The sequence below is a fragment of the Chrysemys picta genome, chromosome 5 (assembly GCF_011386835.1).
Source record: "Chrysemys picta bellii isolate R12L10 chromosome 5, ASM1138683v2, whole genome shotgun sequence".
Classification (NCBI taxonomy): Eukaryota; Metazoa; Chordata; order Testudines; family Emydidae; genus Chrysemys; species Chrysemys picta.
Genome location: NC_088795.1, coordinates 88,828,210 through 88,845,188, shown reverse-complemented (window position 1 = coordinate 88,845,188; position 16,979 = coordinate 88,828,210). Strand labels below are relative to the sequence as shown.

The 16,979-nt window shown below is 44.3% G+C and overlaps 2 protein-coding genes across 3 annotated transcripts in view; one reads left to right on the top strand and one right to left on the bottom strand.

The window, feature by feature from the left end:
* SGCZ (sarcoglycan zeta) overlaps positions 1-16,979 on the bottom strand; it is an 895,864-nt gene that overhangs the window by 371,304 nt on the left and 507,581 nt on the right. The gene's annotated exons all lie outside the window — the stretch shown is intronic.
* On the top strand, positions 1,809-7,072 carry LOC135983710 (uncharacterized). Of its 2 annotated transcripts, none has more exons than XM_065596819.1 (2): positions 1,809-1,925; positions 4,701-7,072. In XM_065596819.1, exon 2 carries the CDS (start codon positions 4,876-4,878, stop codon positions 6,784-6,786), a length of 1,911 nt encoding a protein of 636 aa, XP_065452891.1. In that variant the 5' UTR covers positions 1,809-1,925; positions 4,701-4,875; the 3' UTR covers positions 6,787-7,072. The 2 variants fall into 2 exon arrangements, with proteins under 2 accessions (XP_065452891.1, XP_065452892.1); XM_065596820.1 differs by lacking the exon at positions 1,809-1,925 and adding an exon at positions 1,996-3,053.

Below are 16,979 nucleotides of genomic sequence, written 5' to 3'. Positions count from 1 at the left end.
GCTTGGAATTTCTGGTGTATATGAATGGGATTGTGACCAGACAGCACCAATGCCCAGGAGAGTGGCCAAATAGGATATGTCTACACTGCAATTAGACACATGCATCTGGACTGTCTCAGGCTCAGGGGCTGCTTAATTGCAGTGTAGACATTTTGGCTCGCTGCAGCCAGAGGTCTGGGACCCTCCTACCTTGAAGGGTCCAAGAGCCTGGGTGCCAGCACAAGCTGGAATGTCTACATCACAATTCAACAGCCCCATTCTGTGGACACAGACGAATGATACGTATATGTCCATGAAAATGTGATAAAAGAAGTAATCCTATTTAGATCGGCCTATTTGGGAACATGCTAGCAAGGAGACGGTTTTATTTTAGGGTATATGCCTTATGACCAGGGCCCTACCAAATTCACGGCCGTGAAAAATGCATTACGGACCATGAAATCTGGTCTCCCATGAAATCTGGTCTTTGGTGTACTTTTACCCTATACTATGTCACAGGGCAGACCAGCATTTCTCAAAGTGGGGGTCCTGACCCAAAAGAGGATTGTGGGGGGGTTGCATGGTTATTGTGGGGGTGCTGTGGTATTGCCATCTTTTCTTCTGTGCTGCCTTCAGGCTGGGCAGCCGGAAAGTGGCGGCTGCTGGCTGAGGAACCAGCTCTGAAGGCAGCAGCGCAGAAGTAAGGGTAGCAATACCATACCATACCATCCTTACTTCTGGGCTGCTGCTGGCAGCGGTGCCTTCAGAACTTGGCTCCTGGCCAGCAGCCAGGTGAAGGCAGCACTGCCACCACCAGCAGAAGTAAGGGTGACAATACTGCAACCCCCCTATGGTAACGTTGTGACCCCACCTCCACAACCCTCTTTTGGGGTCAGGACCCGTACAGTACAACAGCATGAAATTTCAGAATTAAATATTGAAATCATGAAATTTACAATTTTTAAAATCCCATGACCATGAAATTGACCAAAATGGATTGTGAATTTGGTAAGTCCTTATGTATGAGTAGAAGGTTATGCAACGCTCCAATTAGCTTCAGTTCCCTAACTTTAATATAAAGGTGGTAATACTTCTAAGATTATAATTTGTCCTCTTCTTGCATATACATATAATACCTAGCACACTGGGCCCAAAATTTGTTTTTCTGGTGGTGGAGGTGGGAGGGCTGTGATACCATAATACATAATAATCAAGAATAGTAAAAACAACAATTCCAAGAGAAATATTCCTTTTGTGACTGAAAGAACATATGAACAGCCACATGGAGTCAGACCAAAAGCCCATCTAGTCCAGTATTTTGTCTTCTGACAGTGGCCAGTGCCAGGTGCCCCAGAAGGAATGAACAGAACAAGTAATCATCAAGTGATCCATCCCCTGTCGCTCATTCTCAGCTTCTGGCAAACAGAGGCTAGGGCAGGGGTCGGAAACCTTCAGCACATGGCCCATCAGGGTAATCTGCTGGCGGGCCACGTAGGGTGACCAGACGTCCCGATTTTGACGGGACAGTCCCGATTTTAGGGGACTTGTCCCGCGTCCCGACCTTACCTTGGTCGGGACGGCAGTTTGTCCCGATATCCGGGGCCCGCGGCAAGCCGGCGCCACCCACGTGTTCTTCCCCGGCCCTGGGGCAGCGCTGCACAGCTGAGCTCTCAGCTGGTGTCCGCCTGCCGGCCGGCAGGAACCTAAAGAATCCAGCAGCAGCCCCAGGCACACAGAGTGAGGCAGCAGGGAGGAATTTTCCACAGCACGGCTGGGGCTGCATGCTGGGGGGGCGTGGCTTGTAGACGCAGAGAGACTGAGTTCCCGTGCTTGCCTCGACTTGACCCGACCCCTAGCCACGCGACCCTCCAGGCTAGGAGCCAGAGCGGGACCTGCCTCTGCCTGCTGGATGTTTGCTTGCTGCATGCTGCTGCTCCAGCCTCGTGGTAAGCAATCAACTTACTCCGGCTGCTTTTGCTGTGGCTAGTTGGCTGTATGTGTGTGTGTGGGGGGGGATCTGCCGGGAGGCAGCAAGAGCGTGGGGTGCTGGGGGGGCTTTTGTAGAGTCGCTGTTCTGCTCTGCTGATGCAGGGGGCCGCTGGCCTGGTGAGCATGGGGGCAGGGAGCCACATTCTTTCAGAGGGGGCTAAGCATAGTAGTACCTACACCCCCCCAGCCCGCTGGGAAGCAGCTCCTCTCTTGTGGAGGAAGGTGCCAGTGGGGGGTGGGGACATTGAGTGATTGGGAGGGGGGGTGAAAATAAAATAAAAAATAGGGGAGGAAAGAAATAAGCTAACGAGGGCGACTGTCCAGCAGGGTTGGGGGGAGGGAGGCTCAAGTTGTGACAAATGTTCTCAAGTTTTCAATGAATCCTGTGTGCCTCAGTTTCCCCTAAATTTTGCATGGCTACCCAGTGGAGGAATGGCCAAGCAGGTGTGAAACCTGGAGGCCAAAGGGGGGACTCCCAGGGAGGGAGTGGGCGAAGTGACTCCGATTCTGAACAGCTGCGGAGAAGGGAGCGGGGTGGGCTAGGGGACACCCCCGCTACCTCCCAGCTGGGGGCTGCAAGGCTTTAGGAAACGGGGTGAGCCCAGCCCTTACCTCTCTTGCTCTTGCCAATCTGCCCCGCTTGGGGGCAGGGGCGGCAGGTTATATGGGCTCGTGGTGCCCGAGCACCAGGAATATTCAAGGCTGGGGGCTGTGCTCCACCAATATTATTTGGAGCTGGGTTTCTCCCTTGGCCCTGCCTGGAGCGGGCCCCGGCCCCTGTAGGCCACCCCCCAAGTCCTTTCCCCCACCCCAGAGCTTCCCTGCCTGAAAGAAAAGAGCCCAGTGCCTCTCCCTTGCTTGCTTCTGCTTTGCTGTTGGCTGCGGCTGCTTCTGCCTAAGGGCTATCACACAAGAGCAGCAGGAGGGGGAGAGGGAAGGGGGGATGGGGGAGGAGGCACACATGTGTTTGGCAGCCCCCCTCCCCTCCCCCGGCAACCACCTGGAGGAGACGCCAAGGGGACTTCTTGCCAGGAGACGGACATCTGGAGTGGATCTCACTCACCTGAGCAGCTGCTGGGGCTTTGGTGAGTGTTTGACCCTGTGATCCACCCACCACCCCCTCAGCCCCCACTCCTGCTCAACGTTGGGCAAGGAGCATCCCCACCCCCCACCCCCAGTGAGGGGCAACAGGCTGCAGCAGGGGAGGAAGGAAGCCACATGTGATGGCAGCCCCCTCCACCCCAGCACCCACCCACCCACCAGAGGGGAGATGGGGGAGGGGGGCTTCCTAGTCCTGAGCAGCTGGGGCTTGGGTGAATTTTGTGACACCCCCCCCGCACCACAGCCACCACCCTGCAGTCCCCACTCCTGCCCCACACTGGGCAAGGGGCAGCCCCATCCCCAGTGAGGCTATGGTGAGGGGCAGGAGCAGGGGAGGCCACACATGCAGGGCCGGCGCTTCCACTAGGCGGTCGCCTAGGGCGGCAGGATTTGGGGGGTGGCCACACCCCAGCCCACCCCAGAGCCCTTATCTGAGGGGAAAAACATGCAACTTAAAGTTGGTGGTCCGTTTGGAGTATCATTGTGTTTAGCACAATACTTGATTATTTTACACCCTTTAAAGTATATAACTAGTTATATACAGGTGTTACAAAGTGGGAATGTTCTTAATGTTTTCTCTGAATACTGTGTGGGTGCCTCAGTTTCCCCTATGCAGTTCTTAAGGATCCAGATGTTGGGATAAGGGGGTATGATTGTTGTAAAGCCCTAGAGGGCCAGTGTGATGCCAGCTGCACAGAGAATGGCCAAAACCCTGCCTCCGGGCAACCGATGGCCTGGGCCGCTCTCCTGCAAGATGCCAACTGAAGTTGTTGGAGAACAAAGAGATCAGGTGGCCTCCTAATGCCTGGAAAAGAGACAAAGGCCAGAGCAGGGAGTGTCAGTGCCTGTGCGGACTTCCAGGAAGCGCATGGTGTGGAAGAGGATGCTGGGATGCTTTGGAACCACTCCTTCAAAGCCAATCAGGACTCTGGGGGAGCCTCCTCTCTCTGAGCATACTGTCTCCAGGGCAAGAAGCTTACACCTTCCTGGGTCTGACCTCGGAGCATTCAGCATCCCCTTCCACACCATGCGCTTCCCGCAGCGGGTCCGCCCAGGCAGGTCCTGGGGCAGCCAGAGGTCCCTGCACTCCAACTCTGCAGTCAGACGTGACTCTCAGCCAGCCAGTAAAACAGAAGGTTTATTAGACGACAGGAACACGGTCTAAAACAGAGCTTGTAGGTACAGAAAACAGGACCCCTCAGTCAGGTCCATCTTTGTGGGGGGGTGGGGGGGTGGAAAGCCCAGACCCAAGTTCTGGGCCTCTCCCCATTTCCCCAGCCAGCTCCAAACTGACACTCCCTCCTCTGGCCTGTGTGTCTCTTCCGGACAAGGAGGCCATCTGATCTCTTTGTCCCCAACACCTTCCATTGGCACCTTGCATGGGAAACTGAGGCACCCACACAGTATTCAGAGAAAACATTAAGAACATTCCCACTTTGTCACAACAGGTGCAACAAAATATAATACTGTATATTGAAGCAGGCATCTGCTTGATGTACATTCGGGATGCCATTGTCCCGATATTCAGGTAAAATTTTACATTTGGTAGTGAAATAGAAAATTAATTGATTGGGAATGTCCCATTAAACCTGATTGTGATTGGTTATCTACTAGCATTTTTGGTTTTTCAGGTTGTTTTCCGGTGTAACGCAAATTTACGGTAGTGTACAGTTCTGAACCACAGTGCATACCGTAGGACAAACTACAGTGGGCACGTAAGAACACGTAAGAAGCACAGAGACTGCGCAGTCCTTTTCAGTGGCTAGCTATCTGGCTAACGGTCTTCAGCCGAAAACCCCACCTGAAATGGCAACGGCAAGGGAGGAGCCAACTACCAAAAAACAAAAGAGACAGTGCAGATACAGGACAGAATGGGAAGCCACTTACACCTGGATTCGGAAATCCTATGTGTGTGATTCAAAAGCCTTTTGTAAAACATGCAGGAAGGAATTTACCATTTGCCATGGCGGTGAGTCTGATGTTAAGCATCATGCTGAATCAAAAAATCATGGACAAAACACCCAGACTCACAAGAGCAATACCATGGTCTCACATTTTTTCAGCAAGCCAAATGAATCCTTCAATAACAAGGTTATCACTGTTGAGCTAACTCAAGTTTACCACACAGTAGTCCATCAACACTCCTATCGCTCGTGTGACTGTGAACTTAAACTGACACCTACCTTCTATCCAGATTCAATGATTGCAAAGCATATCAGCTGTGGCCGGACTAAAGCGGAGGCATTGCTCAAAAATGTGCTGTCACCGCTCTCAACCGAATTTTTAAAAGACCTCCGCAAGCCAGATGGTCCCTATTTCTCAGTTGCCACAGACGCATCTAACAAGGGCAATGTGAAAACTTTCCCCTTATCACTGAGATACTGGACACCTGAACATGGGGTCCAAAATAAACTGTTAGACTTCTATGAGCAAAGCGAAAAGACCGCAGAGGCAATAAGCAACACGTTACTTGAAAAACTTGCGACACACAAACTAGACCTAAACAAAGTGTCTTCCTACTGTGCTGATAATGCAAATGTGAATTATGGAAAGCGACATTCAGTGTACCAGAATTTAAAAAAACAAAATGAAAATATCTTGCCAGCAAACTGCCCTGCCCATATTGTGCACAATGCCGTGAAACATGGTAGCAATACCCTACAAGTTGACATTGAGACTCTGGTGATTAAGATGTTCAATCATTTCAGCAGTTCTGCTAAGAGAGTAGCAGCACTGAAGGATATGTTTGACTTTGTGGATATGGAGTATGCCACTTTACTGCGCCATGTTCCGACACGCTGGTTGAATCTTTTCCCAGCTGTAAACAGGCTTGTAAATACGTGGCAGGCTGTTAAGTCCTACTTTGTTTCTCTAGGCAGTGAGAAGTGCCCAAAATTTCTATGGATGCTGTTCTCGGACAGGGAAAATGGTGAACAAGGTGAGGGGCCTAGCAAAGTTGAGGTTCATCTGTTTTTCCTCCAGAATGTCCTGAAAATCTTCAATGATACTGTGCTCTGTTTGGAAAATGAGAGTATAACAGCATGTGAACTGTATGCCATAATGAATTCTCTGAGAATTAAACTTCAGCAACGGAAAAATGACAAATTCTTTGGCTCCAAAGTTGAAAGTGCATTAACTGAGATGCTGCCTGTCACAGCTGCATGTCTCCAGAAAGACTTCCTGAACTTTTACAATGTGTCGATCCTATATTTGGAGAAATGGTTTGATTTTTCAACAGCTGGCTACTTGTTCAATACCCAGTGCTTGAACATCAAAGTTAATAGGGTATTCGAATTCAAGGATCTGTCTGCAGCCGTGACAGCTGTAAACCTTCAGAAAACAGTGGATCTTGATCAGCTCTATGATGAGTACTGTATCATCAAAGACATCAACTCCAAGTTGGAGCCTGGAAACTATTCAGTTGGGGAACTCTGGTCTCAACTGCTGAGAAACAAGGACAGTAGCACTGAATTCCCGAACATGGCAAAGCTGGTGTCATACGTGCTCAGTATACCCGTAAGCAATGCATACTCTGAGTGTGCATTTTCAATCATGAAAGGTGCATGGACTGATGTCCGGAATCGAAGCAGCATAGACTTGGTGCGGAGTGAAACCCTTGTCAAAATGAATTTCCAGATGAGTTGCAAGGACTTCTACAGCTTTGTGATTGCCCAGAAGCAAGTTATGGCTATGGCAAAGTCAGCCAAAAAGTACTAGATTTCTGGCATATCTGAGAGAGATGCAAATTGGGAAGTTGATGTATTGACTGAATAAAAAACCCGGCCCTTTACCCCTGTTCTTTGTTTAGTGTTCAAATAAATCTGTTTGTTTAAATATGTATTATGATTAAGTCTATAATTTAGACTCTCTGATTCCAGACCTTTGTGATGTAGTTTGCTTCAGCTGTCAGTGGCTGAAGCTGGGGCTGAAGGCAGAACTGGGGGCCTCCCCTCTGTGACTGCGGCTAGAACCGGGACCCGTCACTCCCCTGGCCTGCAACTGGATCTGACTTTGCAACCAGGATCCTGCGCCCCTGTCCTGCAGCTTCAGGCGGGGGCTGGAGCCGGAGCCCTGTGCCCCTGGCCCCATGGCTTCTACTGGGGGCTGGAGCTGGGGCCATGAGTCCTTGCCCTGTGTCTTGTGGTGCGGGCTGCAGCAGGGCCGTACAACCCCTCTCGCAGCTTGCTAGGGCCCCCCCTCATGGCTGTGTGCACCTGTGTCTGTCATCATCGTCTGCCCCCCCCCCCCGCTCGCCCAATGTGTCCTGATATTTCACTCTTGCGATCTGGTCACCCTAGGGCCACGAGACATTTTGTTTACCTTGACCATCCGCAGGCACGACCCCCTGCAGCTTCCAGCATCCGCAGTTAGCCATTCCCAGCCAGTGGGAGCTGCGGGAAGTGGTGTGGGCCACAGGGATGTGCTGGCCGTGGCTTCCCGCAAAGGTTGCGACCCCTGGGTTAGGCACACCATCCCTGTCCATCCTGGCTAATAGCTATTGATGGACCTATCCTCCAGGAACTAATCTAGTTCTTTTTTGAACCCTGTTATAGTCTTGGCCTTCACAACATCATCTGGCAAGGAGTTCCACAGGTTGACAGTGTTGTGTGAAAAAACACTTTTTTGTTTTGGACCTTCTGCCTATTAATTTCATTTGGTGACCCCTAGTTCTTGAGTTATAAGAAGGAGTAAATAACACTTCCTTATTTACTTTCTCCATGCCAGACCTCTATCATATCCCCCCTTAGTCTTCTCTTCTCCAAACTGAAAAGTCCCAGTCTTATTAATCTCTCCTCCATACCCCTAATAATTTTTGTTGCTCTTTTCTGAACCTTTTCCAATTCCGATATATCTTTTTTGAGATGGGGTGCCCACATCTGGATGCAGTATTTAAGATGTGGGCGTACCACAGATTTATATAGAGGCAATATAATATTTTCTGTCTTATTATCTATCCCTTTCTTAATGATTCCCAACATTCTGTTTGCTTTTTTGACTACTGCTGCACATTGAGTGGATGTTTTCAGAGAACTATACACTGACTCCAAGATCTCTTTCTTGGGTGGTAACAGCCACTCTAGACACCATCATTTTATAAAAAGAACAGGAGTACTTGTGGCACCTTAGAGACTAACAAATTTATTAGAGCATAAGCTTTCATGGACTACAGCCCACTTCTTCGGATGTAGTCCACCAAAGCTTATGCTCTAATAAATGTGTTAGTCTCTAAGGTGCCACAAGTACTCCTGTTCTTTTTGCGGATACAGACTAACATGGCTGCTACTCTGAAACCCATCATTTTATATGTATAGTTGGGATGTTTTCCAATTTGTATTATTTTGCATTTATCAACATTGAATTTCATCTGCCATTTTGTTGCCCAGTCACCCAGTTTTGAGAGATCCTTTTGTAGCTCTGGGCAGTCCGCAGAAGAAAGATTCTGATTGTTGTAATAGATAGTACAAGTAACAGTCTTAAATATAGCAAAAGACAAATGGAACTGAAACATGAATTGCTATCTTCTGAAAACCAACATACAGCAGTTAGCGGCAGTATTGCGCACTTGAAGAAAATAAAGTCACATCACCTTCCAAACAAGAACAGAATGTAGAAAATTAGTGGGTTTTGTGCCACAGTATACGTATAGACTATTTCATGATTATGTTTCAGAATGCAGGTGCATTGAGGATTGGTTGGAAATATGATGCAAACAGAAAAAGTAAACTCAGATTATACCAGGAGTTTTTGGCTAAATACTAAAAATTACTAGTAACTTTCCCCTAATTTTGAGTTTATAGAGGATTACAGTCATGAACTGAGAGTCACTACATGCAGATTAATTGAAAAAGCAATGACTAAAAACTACAAAAACAATCTTCCAGGTAATAAAATCTCATTAGAAAGAGCAGAGCCCATTACAGGTTGAGGATCCACAATGAGGAATTTCTATGCAGAAATAAGTACAGAGATGTTACAAACCCTGGTGGAAAATATTGTGGAATTAAGATTCATAAAATCATAGAAGATTAGGGTTGGAAGAGACCTCAGGAGGTCATCTAGTTCAACCCGCTACTCAAAGCAGGACCAACCCCAACTAAATCATCCCAGCCAGGGCTTTGTCAAGCCAGGCTTTAAAAACCTCTAAGGATGGAGATTCCATCATCTCCCTAGATAACCCATTCCAGTGCTTCACCACCCTCCTAGTGAAATAGTTTTTCCTAATATCCAACCTAGACCTCCCTCACTGCAACTTGAAACCATTACTCCTTGTTCTGTCATCTGCCACCACTGAGAGCAGCCGAGCTCCATTCTCTTCGGAACCCCCCTTCAGGTAGTTGAAGGCTGCTATCAAATCCCCCCTCACTCTTCTCTTCTGCAGACTAAATAAGCCCTATCCCTTCAGCCTCTCCTCATAAGTCATGTGCACCAGCCCCCTAATCATTTTTGTTGACCACTGCTGGACTCTCCAGTTTGTCCAAATCCTTTCTGTAGTGGGGGGGGGGGGGAGGATCACAAAACCTGATGCAATATTCCAGATGTGACCTCACCAGTGCCAAATAAAGAGGAATAATCACTTCCCTCAATCTGCTAGCAATGCTCTTACTAATGCAGCCCAATATGCCATAAGCCTTCTTGGTAACAAGGGCACACTGTTGACTAATATCCAGCTTCTAGTCCACTGTAATCCCCAGGTCCTTTTCTGCAGAACTGCTGTTTAGCCAGTCGGTCCCCTGCCTGTAGCAGTGCATGGGATTCTTCTGTCCTAAGTGCAGGACTCTGCACTTGTCCTTTCTGAACCTCATCAGATTTCTTTTGCCCCAATCATCCAATTTGTCTAGGTCACTCTGGACCCTATCCCTACCCTCCAGTGTATCTACTCTCCCCCCAGCTTAGTGTCATCCACAAAGTTGCTGAGGGTGCAATCCATCACATCATCCAGATCATTAATGAAGATGTTGAACAAACCCGGCCCCAGGACCACCTCCTGGGACACTTCGCTTAATACCGACTGCCAACTAGACTTTGAGCCATTGATTACTATCCATTGAGCATGACGATCTAGCCAGATTTCTATCCACCTCATAGTCCATTCATCCAATCCATACATATTTAACTTACTGGCAAGATTACTGTGGGAGACCGTATCAAAAGCTTTGCTAAAGTCAAGGTATATCACATCCACTGCTTTCCCCATATCCACAGAGCCAGTTATCTCATCATAGAAGGCAATCAGGTTGGTCAAGCATGACTCGCCCTTGGTGAATCCATGTTGACTGTTCCTGATCACCCTCCTCTCCTCCAAGTGCTTCAAAATGGATTCCTTGAGGACCCGCTCCATGATTTTTCGAGGAACTGAGGTGAAGCTGACCAGTCTGTAGTTCCCTGGATTCTACTTCTTCCCTTTTTTAAAGATGGGCACTATATTTGCCTTTCCCAATCATTTGGGACCTCCCCCGATCACCACGAGTTTTCAAAGATTATTCAGTTCTCTGATATTGTACATCCTAGACTGTGCTCTGCATAATTGCATAGAGTTTAAAATGATCTCTTGGTAAAGTAACCAAACACACCCGACAACTCAGAGTTCATGCTGCCATTATGTCAGGGGGGAACGGATAGCTCAGTGGTTTGAGCATTGGCCTGCTAAACCCAGGGTTGTGAGTTCAATCCTTGAGGGGGCCACTTGGGGATCTGGGGCAAAATCAGTACTTGGTCCTGCTAGTGAAGGCAGGGGGCTGGACTCAATGACCTTTCAAGGTCACTTCCAGTTCTAGGACATGGGATATCTCCATTAATTTATTTATTATCTTCCTGGGTTAGCCTACACCCACTCGTCTCACACAAAGAGATAAAATGCTTGTCTATTAGACATTAAATAATAACAGCCAATAGATAGAAATATGACTCAAAAGCACAGATTCAGACTTGGGTATTTTGAAGGGAGTTTATCCTTGAAAGTTGTCGACCTTTTCATGCTGTAATCTGTCTGAGCCAAGTAATACAGGTTCTCAGATTGCCATTTCTCTGCAGTTTACCAAGTAATTGTAAACATATATTAATATTTCAAGACATCTAGCACCATTAAATGTTTTCACATTGTTTTGTAACCCAGAATTTGGCAATATTGCAGTCAGCCATCTTGTGTGTTCAGCCATGACTAGCTGAAAACCAAACACTGCATAGCTAGAAATAATTATCTTAGGCCCTGAGCAGCAAGATGTGCAGCTGCATGTTTGCAATTCCGCTAGTCTAAAATTGAAGGAATATTTGGACATCTGATGCTAGTTTTGGGTGCCTCTGATATATACATGTTATTGTTATGAGTAGAAATGCTTTGCTGATAAGGAAAATAATGAATTGTCTGTTGCTAGGAAAATTGTTAGCCTATTAGGGGCTATTATGAGTCATGTGCTTTGTCTGGAGAAAATTTATTATAAGTTTAGTTACAAAGTGTGGTTTGGAGCTATACAAGGAAGCTTTTTGGGAGGGCAAGGATCTGACACTTAAGTTCTTCAGCAGCTAGATGGAAGGAGGGCCCCCAGAATCCTGGCAGTTGATTCCTCAAAACCATTTCAGACATTTTTGGGTAAATATAAATGTTTGGAATGCTCTGAACGTAGTGCTACAGAGCGTGCATGTACGTACGTACGTGTGTGCGCATGTGTGTGTACACACGCCTGCTTGAGACCTTTCAGGTGAAAGCACTCTTGTTTGTATCAATCATTTATCAGACGGAGAAGCTGTGCCTCCATTGATTTATTCTTGAAACTGCCGGGAGAGAAACAGTTCAGTTACCACTGCTTTGAGTTCTCAAAGGGTTCTGAAAGCCCTTAGTCACAGTTTAATTTCTTCATGTATCACTTCAATACATTGATTCCCTGATTACCTAAGAAAAATGGTTTCCAGACCAGAATACAGGTGGCCACAGTGATTCTACGAGGACTCTTTCAATCCTATATTCCATTCTTTCTACTCTCCTCACTACTACAATTTTGCATTCTCTCATTGCAATCTTTTTTCCCTATGTGAGTTTAATACCTAGTACTGCTAAACAGAGTTATGGATAGATTTACTCAGGGAAAAAAGGCCTGTCAGAGTAAGTCACTATCTGACACTCAAAAAAGTATAGCTGTGGAATCAAACTTGACAATTTTTTTAGATTGCCAACAATGGAAGCACAATGGCTGTGCACGTGGCTTGTTTGAAGGAAAGAAGGGCTGCTTATATTTGATCAGCGCTAAATGTTCTCACCCTGTTCTGCTAGATAACCTAGGGAGTCTTTGGCTCACTGGGGGTCCAGATCGGTGCATGATCCAAAGGAGAAATACAAATCTGTTTCACTTTAAATAGATGCTGTGACTAACAAATTATGTTTTCTTATAACCCCCATTTAAAGTCTGGAAATTTTTGTTGCTGGCAGCACCAGTTGCTACAGTATTTGAAGGGAGAATATAGTAATGAGTTAGCTCAATTTCTTGAATTTTGAAATCACTCATATAATTAGGTTTACATCCTGCTTAAACAAAACAAACAAACCACAAGTACAATGCATTGTGCCAAAGTCAGCCTCTGCAACACCTCCTTATGGCCCACAGTAACACTATTCCAGTTTTCCTTCAAGTTATCAACAATCAGCATCCGCTTCCAACATGGCCTACCCTTCAGGTACATCAAAGCTTTGAAATATAAAACACTCAGAACTCTGCTCTTGGCAATTCTCCCAGGGATCTTTAATCATCTTGGTATCAAGGTTTCCTGCCAAAGTCTTTCTGCACCTGGCAGCTCCTCACCACTGGCTGGTTTGATTTTAGGACAACAATATGCAGAAAGTACATTGGTCCAATATAGGCTAAGTTCTAAGCATCATATTCCATGTATAACTTGGAGTAGTTTAAAGCACTGACACTTTACAATCATGTCCAAGACCAAGATTCTACTCTGAGCTCCAGCAAGATCAAAGGAAATTGGAACATGTTTTAGGAAGATAAGTTTTTCCATACTGGATCAGGCCACTGGTACATATGTTCTGTTATCTTGGCCTCTGACATTGGCCAATATCTGATGATTCAGAAGAAAGTGAAGATCTCCCCCTCCCATTTCCTAATAAGACATCTATAGTGTTAGTAATATCTTGTGAGATTACCACAACTTTCCTGATATTGTCACAAGTCTTAAGATGCTGGGTATTTTTCTTAAAGCTCCAGTACCTGGAATCTTGTGATTCCATCAGCTTTCATTGAAATAAAGTTACTAGCCCTTATTGTTGCAGAGATAACCCTGAAAAAATGAACCCTAGAGGCTCAAAAGTCAGCAGGCACATATAAAACCCTCAAAATGTATTTTAATGTCATAATTTTTTGCGACCTGAGTCATTTTTGAATGCTCAATATAGCAATACTGTTACTATCTGCACATAAAGTTATTACATACAGAACACCTCCATGGTAACATTTACTGGGCAAAAGACAACATTTCAGTGGAGACTTATGTAGGCAATTGTGCAATACAATAAATGGAGGAAGTAATTCTCTCCAGTCCCTCAAAGGTAATCAGCTTACTTTTGAAAGCACACCACCAGATTACTTTTATCATTTTAAAGTGACTAGCCACAAATGGGGTCAGCAGTCAGGAAATTAGCGATCTTTGAAAAAAATATCAGATAGCACATGATTTGGCTTTCTACAGTAGTGAGTTTTATTTGGTGACCAGGTGCTGTATAAAACAGTATTTCTTTTTTGGTTATTCCAAATTTATTTCCTTTTAATTACATAAGGATATCCTTATCCTTTTGTAAAGAAAAAGGTGAGCAGTTTAAACTATGCCCTTAATACTTTTAACCCAATCAAGGCCCTTCTAACTTTTTTCAGCCTTCCAAGGATAAATAATCCTACCTTTTGTAATCTCTTATCATATGCAATTCTTTCTGTGCCTGTAGCCACCTTTGCTGCCCTTCTCTTATTCATCTTTGTTACAGCTTCCTTAAGGTGAAGTGAATGACATGAATGCAGATTTTTTTATTTTTTTTACCATTCATAATGCACCAAAGCAGCATATTTTATTTAACTGTAGCTGCACATTAAAGAGACAATTTATTGAGCTATCCATGATGAATCCATAAGAACGGCCATACTGGGTCAGACCAAACGTCCATCCAGCCCAACATCCTACGCCAGGTATCCCAGAGGAAACGAACAGGCAATCATCAAGTGATCCATCTCCTGTCACCCATTTCCAAATTCTGGCAAACAGAGGCTAGGGATACCACCCTGCCCATCCAGGCTAATAGCTGTTGATGGACCTATCCTCCATGAATTTATCTAGTTCTTTTTTGAACCCTGATATGATCTTGGTCTTCACAACATCCTCTGGTAAAGAGTTCCACAGGTTGACTGTGCATTGTGTGAAGAAATACTTCCTTTTGTTTGTGTTAAACCTGCTGCCTATTAATTTCATTTGGTGACCCCTAGTTCTTGTGTTATGAGAAGGAGTAAGATGTGGAGTTAGCTAAAGGCAGATTAAAAATACATGGAGTAAAACCCAACAAGAAATGTAAAAGGAAAGATATCAAATACAGAGACTGTATCTTAGAAAGCAGCAAAATTATGCAACAAGTATAATTTCAACTGTGCTCTGTTGAGCTTAGGTTCTTTTACAGATGGTCATACAGACATATGCTGAAGGGCAAGTAAGACACATGGGAGAAGCCCTTACCTACTTTGCTTTAGTACACCTGATTTGAGCCATATACCTACATGGCCACTGTTCCTGACATCTGAAATTTCACTAATCTTCTGACCTCATCAAGAATGCTAGAGGCTAGCATGCATGAGCAGCATGAAATTAGATGTGCCATATTGTTCAGCATCTGTTCTTAACTTTTCATGAAATTTTCCCTGCAAAGAACACAGGGTTGTCAGATCCAATAAACTCTGCCCTGATCTGTCAGTAAGATGCATTTGTCTTGCTCTAAGATAGCTGTGATTTGAGGCCAAATGCATTTCTAAATGAACATAAAATTTATAGGCATTCATTAGTTGGTAGAGTAATAAAGGGACATCTTCAAGGTACTCAAGGCACACACAGCAAGTTAAAATATTTCAATAAATAGTTAAACATTTAAATAATAAAATCTGATGCACCATACCCTTCATGTTTCTCCAATAACATACATAAAGGCTATAGCACTATTACCAGCTCCAAAGGCTCAAATTAAGAACACAAAAATATGATATTGATTTTTTTAATAAATGTTTAGATTTTTTAACCTGAAATTCACACAATAACTTTTCTTTATAACTGACAATAAAACCAGTTCAAGTAAGCAGCTCTTGTGGAGAAACTTGAACCAGTTTGACCAGAGTTATGAAGTTATTTCCAGTGAGTTCAGTCATATATCACAAAGGTGCAATGAACCATTATATTCAGTAAGAAAAACGGAACCTTTCTAATGGCCCACCCTATGAACATTTCAGTCGGGCTACTTGTGTGCATAAAATCACTCACAGACTTATGTGATTATGAGACTAAACCCTAAATTAAGACAGAATAATAAGTACAATCGGGCTCTTGACTTCTCTTTAATTACTTCTTTTCTATCACTTCCCCCCCCCACCGTATTTCTATTGCTCATCCCCTATGTGGGTTTTCCTCGTGTACTTTCCTGTTCCTCTTGTTGTTTCCTTTCCAAAACCATAGACAAGAAATAATAATTGTTAGGATTGAGTGAAGAGCCAAGATGGCAGGTGCTTTAAAAAAAATAGAGATCCTACTCAAAATGTATCTATCTTCAACCACCTAACAATTCAGAATTAAGCCCTGATGTACAAAAATTAACATGCATTTTTTTTAAAAAGCATCAACTGATGACTTCATAATTAATGTATAAAATATAAAAAACAGCTTTTTCCTTTTGCTCCCTCACTAAACCTATTTAATTACAGCCAATGATACATTCAGACATGTAATTAAAAAGTTATGCATGTACAGTTTAGGTATTTTATTTTTGTTGTGTGATGCTATAAGAACATTCAATACAACTAACCCTCAAGTACCTGTTGCAAACCAACCAACGCTCATTGATTTTTAAATCCAAATTACACCATTTACTCTGAACAACCAGAATTAACCTTTGCCTCCATTTCACCCCTGAGCAAACATCCTCTGTTTGAACTTTTTAAAACTTTGTGCAAGGGCAATGGCCAAAAAAAACAGGAGAGTTATTAAAAGAAACATTTACACATTTTTTAAAATTAGTACTCCTTGAGTATATAATAATCAAGACATTTCCAATATATATTTTTTTTCCATTCAGTGGATCATTGCTTCTGAGTTGTCATGCAACAATAGATAGCGGAAATGGAAATGATTTGTGGGATTATCTAATCCACTTCCCCAGTGGACTAGAATCCTAGAGAATTCTAGCAATCTATGTACTTATATGGAGTTCATTATGCCAACATTAAAGCACCTTACATACATCAGTGGATTTATCCTCAACACCATTGTGAAATCATTAAGCATTAGCATTTGCAGACAGCCAAATAAGACTGTTTAAACAGATCTGTATTTGTACTGGAAACTAGCGCCAGTTGGGTATTTTTCGATAGAACACTTTTTTGTCAGAGATGTAGGGACTTCAACTGGGGTATACCATATCCCATGTAGTGCTATAATCACCAGGATACATAGTCAGTCTCTCTCTCTCTCTCTCTCTCTCTGACCCAATGAATAACACTGGTCTACAATTTTTGAGAAGTCGTCTACTTCAGAGATAAAATGTGCTATTTATTTTGTATTTTGATGTGATGAATTCAAATATGACAATTAAAACAACTGATTGGCTACTGTTTCTAAGATATTTAAGTTTTTACATTTTATGTCTATGTATATTGTGTAGATAGTAGAGTTTT